This window comes from Volvox carteri (assembly GCF_000143455.1).
Source record: "Volvox carteri f. nagariensis unplaced genomic scaffold VOLCAscaffold_451, whole genome shotgun sequence".
NCBI classification, from domain to species: Eukaryota; Viridiplantae; Chlorophyta; class Chlorophyceae; order Chlamydomonadales; family Volvocaceae; genus Volvox; species Volvox carteri.
In genome coordinates, this window is record NW_003307977.1 from 1 (window position 1) to 3,303 (window position 3,303).

The following is a 3,303-nucleotide window of genomic DNA, read 5'->3' on the forward strand; positions in this document are numbered from 1 at the left end:
GTGTATTACGAGTACGTGTCCAACGGCAGGGACCAGCAACAGGCACAAGCAAGGGATGAATAATTCCATGCTGCCGCCTTCGTGTTGCTGCTGTGCTGTCCCGGCATGCATGTTCTGGCTAGCTACGACCAAATACCCCATGTACACATGCACCAACGTGTACACGTACACACACATACATACACGCACACGTACACACCAGGATGGATCATGTTATGAAAAAGCCAGAGCGGATATGTCCCGCGCAAGAGCGATGTGCTGCTCATGTCGAGTTTTGATCTCCAGACCTCCCGCTTACTAAACGGGTGCTCTTCCACTGAGCTACACGAGCGGTTGTGGGTGGAGGGTGTCGAACCCTCGACCTTAGGATAGTCCAAGTCACAGCACGATAACAGCTATGAGACCTACGCGCTAACCACTGCGCCACACCCACACAGACATGCAGCTCCGCGCGTGCCAAGCATTTGCCGTACACCGTACACCGTACACGTACAAATCGTACAGGACGTGCGTACACACGCACCCCCGACGATTGGGCCAAATACGTATACACCACATCTACAGCCAACGCATGCCCGCCTCATTAGCTCTTTATTTTTCCCGGGCATGTGGCCAGGAAGTGTATATCTGTGTGACCATACATATCTGTGTGACCATACACATCTGTGTGACCATGCATATCTGTGTGACCATACATACCTGCTTGCCGATAGCGCGACGTGACGCGCAATCTGTGGTGGTGTAAGGGGACTTCAACAAGTATGAATGTAAATGCCTGGCTGATCATAATCACTCGCCTGGCTGATTCCTTGTGGCTTGTGGCTTTTGGGTGGTGGGTGCTATCCTTACGCAGCCTTGGCTTGAACGAAAGCACATGTACGAGAGGGATGCAGCACAATGATTCTGATGGCAACGTTTCGCTGGCTGCTGGTGCAGCAGCCGCTAGCATGGCCACGACAACAATGAACTGGGGGCTGGTCCAGGCATGTGCAGCGGCGGCAGCACTGGTGGCAATAAAATTCACCCCTGTTAGGCCCGGATGTCGGCACCCACTTGCATCTCACTGGCCACTAGTCGGTCGCTTCACGTTGCACCTGGCAGCAGTCTTGGATATTGGCACGTCAATGCGGTTGTGATTGGCTGCTTGCTGCGTGCATGTATTTGGTTATGTACGTGTCCTGTTAGGCTCTGGTTTAGGTGGAGGCAACCGTTCCCCTGTCGGCTACATGTGCTACATATTTGTAGTGTTCGTCGCGCTGTGTCTCTCAGAAAATGCAGATCCTGCATGCACGAGTGCCATCCATGGTCACAGCCAACAACCAAAACCTCACCGATCTACTCAACCGATGCTAGTCGTTGAATAGCTGCTTTTTGCGGTGATAGCTAGTGTTTCTAGGGTTTTTAGGGTCCTTGAAACCCTAAACGCCTAGAAAAGGCTACACACGGCTGACTGCAGCATTTCGTGCATTATTCGTGCATGTATTTGGTTATGTACGTGTCCTGTTAGGCTCTGGTTTAGGTGGAGGCAACCGTTCCCCTGTCGGCTACATGTGCTACATATTTGTAGTGTTCGTCGCGCTGTGTCTCTCAGAAAATGCAGATCCTGCATGCACGAGTGCCATCCATGGTCACAGCCAACAACCAACACCTCACCGATCTACTCAACCGATGCTAGTCGTTGAATAGCTGCTTTTTGCGGTGATAGCTAGTGTTTCTAGGGTTTTTAGGGTCCTTGAAACCCTAAACGCCTAGAAAAGGCTACACACGGCTGACTGCAGCATTTCGTGTATTACGAGTACGTGTCCAACGGCAGGGACCAGCAACAGGCACAAGCAAGGGATATGTCCCGCGCAAGAGCGATGTGCTGCTCATGTCGAGTTTTGATCTCGAGACCTCCCGCTTACTAAACGGGTGCTCTTCCACTGAGCTACACGAGCGGTTGTGGGTGGAGGGTGTCGAACCCTCGACCTCAGAATAGTCCAAGTCACAGCACGATAACAGCTATGATACCTATGCGCTAACCACTGCGCCACACCCACACAGACATGCAGCATCGCGCGTGGCAAGAATTTGCCGTACACCGTACACCGTACACGTACAAATCGTACAGGACGTGCGTACACACGCACCCCCGACGATTGGGCCAAATACGTATACACCACATCTACAGCCAACGCATGCCCGCCTCATTAGCTCTTTATTTTTCCCGGGCATGTGGCCAGGAAGTGTATATCTGTGTGACCATACATATCTGTGTGACCATACACATCTGTGTGACCATGCATATCTGTGTGACCATACATACCTACATACTATCAACTTGCGAGCTGACCAGGAACTAAGTTGATGCGCCGTTGATCCGCTAGATTTGGTTGGATGCTGGTGGTGAGTTGCCGAACCCAACGAATACATTCTGAAGTCGGATGGGGTGACGGATTAGGGTGCCCCTCTAGCAGGGGAGAGCAGGGACTGCCCCGGGAAAGGGGGCCGCTGGCGAAGTTAACCACCCTGTAACAACATACATACCTAGGCAGGCGGCTGGCAGAGGTTAAGGCCTGACTTCTGCTCCCAGTCGACCCAGTCGACCCGGGTTCAAATCCGCCTGCCGGCTCCTCGGGTGATTGAGGAGTGATGAAATGGGAGGTGGCCCCCCATCATATGGACGGTGTAGGACGTGATAATATCAACTTGCGAGCTGACCAGGAACTAAGTTGATGCGCCGTTGATCCGCTAGATTTGGTTGGATGCTGGTGGTGAGTTGCCGAACCCAACGAATACATTCTGAAGTCGGATGGGGTGACGGATTAGGGTGCCCCTCTAGCAGGGGAGAGCAGGGACTGCCCCGGGAAAGGGGGCCGCTGGCGAAGTTAACCACCCTGTAACAACATACCTGCTTGCCGATAGCGCGACGTGACGCGCAATCTGTGGTGGTGTAAGGGGACTTCAACAAGTATGAATGTAAATGCCTGGCTGATCATAATCACTCGCCTGGCTGATTCCTTGTGGCTTGTGGCTTTTGGGTGGTGGGTGCTATCCTTACGCAGCCTTGGCTTGAACGAAAGCACATGTACGAGAGGGATGCAGCACAATGATTCTGATGGCAACGTTTCGCTGGCTGCTGGTGCAGCAGCCGCTAGCATGGCCACGACAACAATGAACTGGGGGCTGGTCCAGGCATGTGCAGCGGCGGCAGCACTGGTGGCAATAAAATTCACCCCTGTTAGGCCCGGATGTCGGCACCCACTTGCATCTCACTGGCCACTAGTCGGTCGCTTCACGTTGCACCTGGCAGCAGTCTGGATA

General features: G+C 53.2%; 1 protein-coding gene across 1 annotated transcript in view; it reads left to right on the forward strand.

Annotated features, from left to right (window-relative positions):
* Window positions 1-619: 619 nt before the first annotated feature.
* The window catches only part of VOLCADRAFT_39378 (uncharacterized protein), a gene marked incomplete at both ends in the record, with an annotated part of 3,764 nt that continues 1,080 nt past the window's right edge, over window positions 620-3,303 (forward strand). The window contains one exon of the mRNA XM_002959632.1: window positions 620-719. Coding sequence (XP_002959678.1) covers window positions 620-719 — 100 coding nt within the window. The remainder of the gene's footprint in view (window positions 720-3,303) is intronic.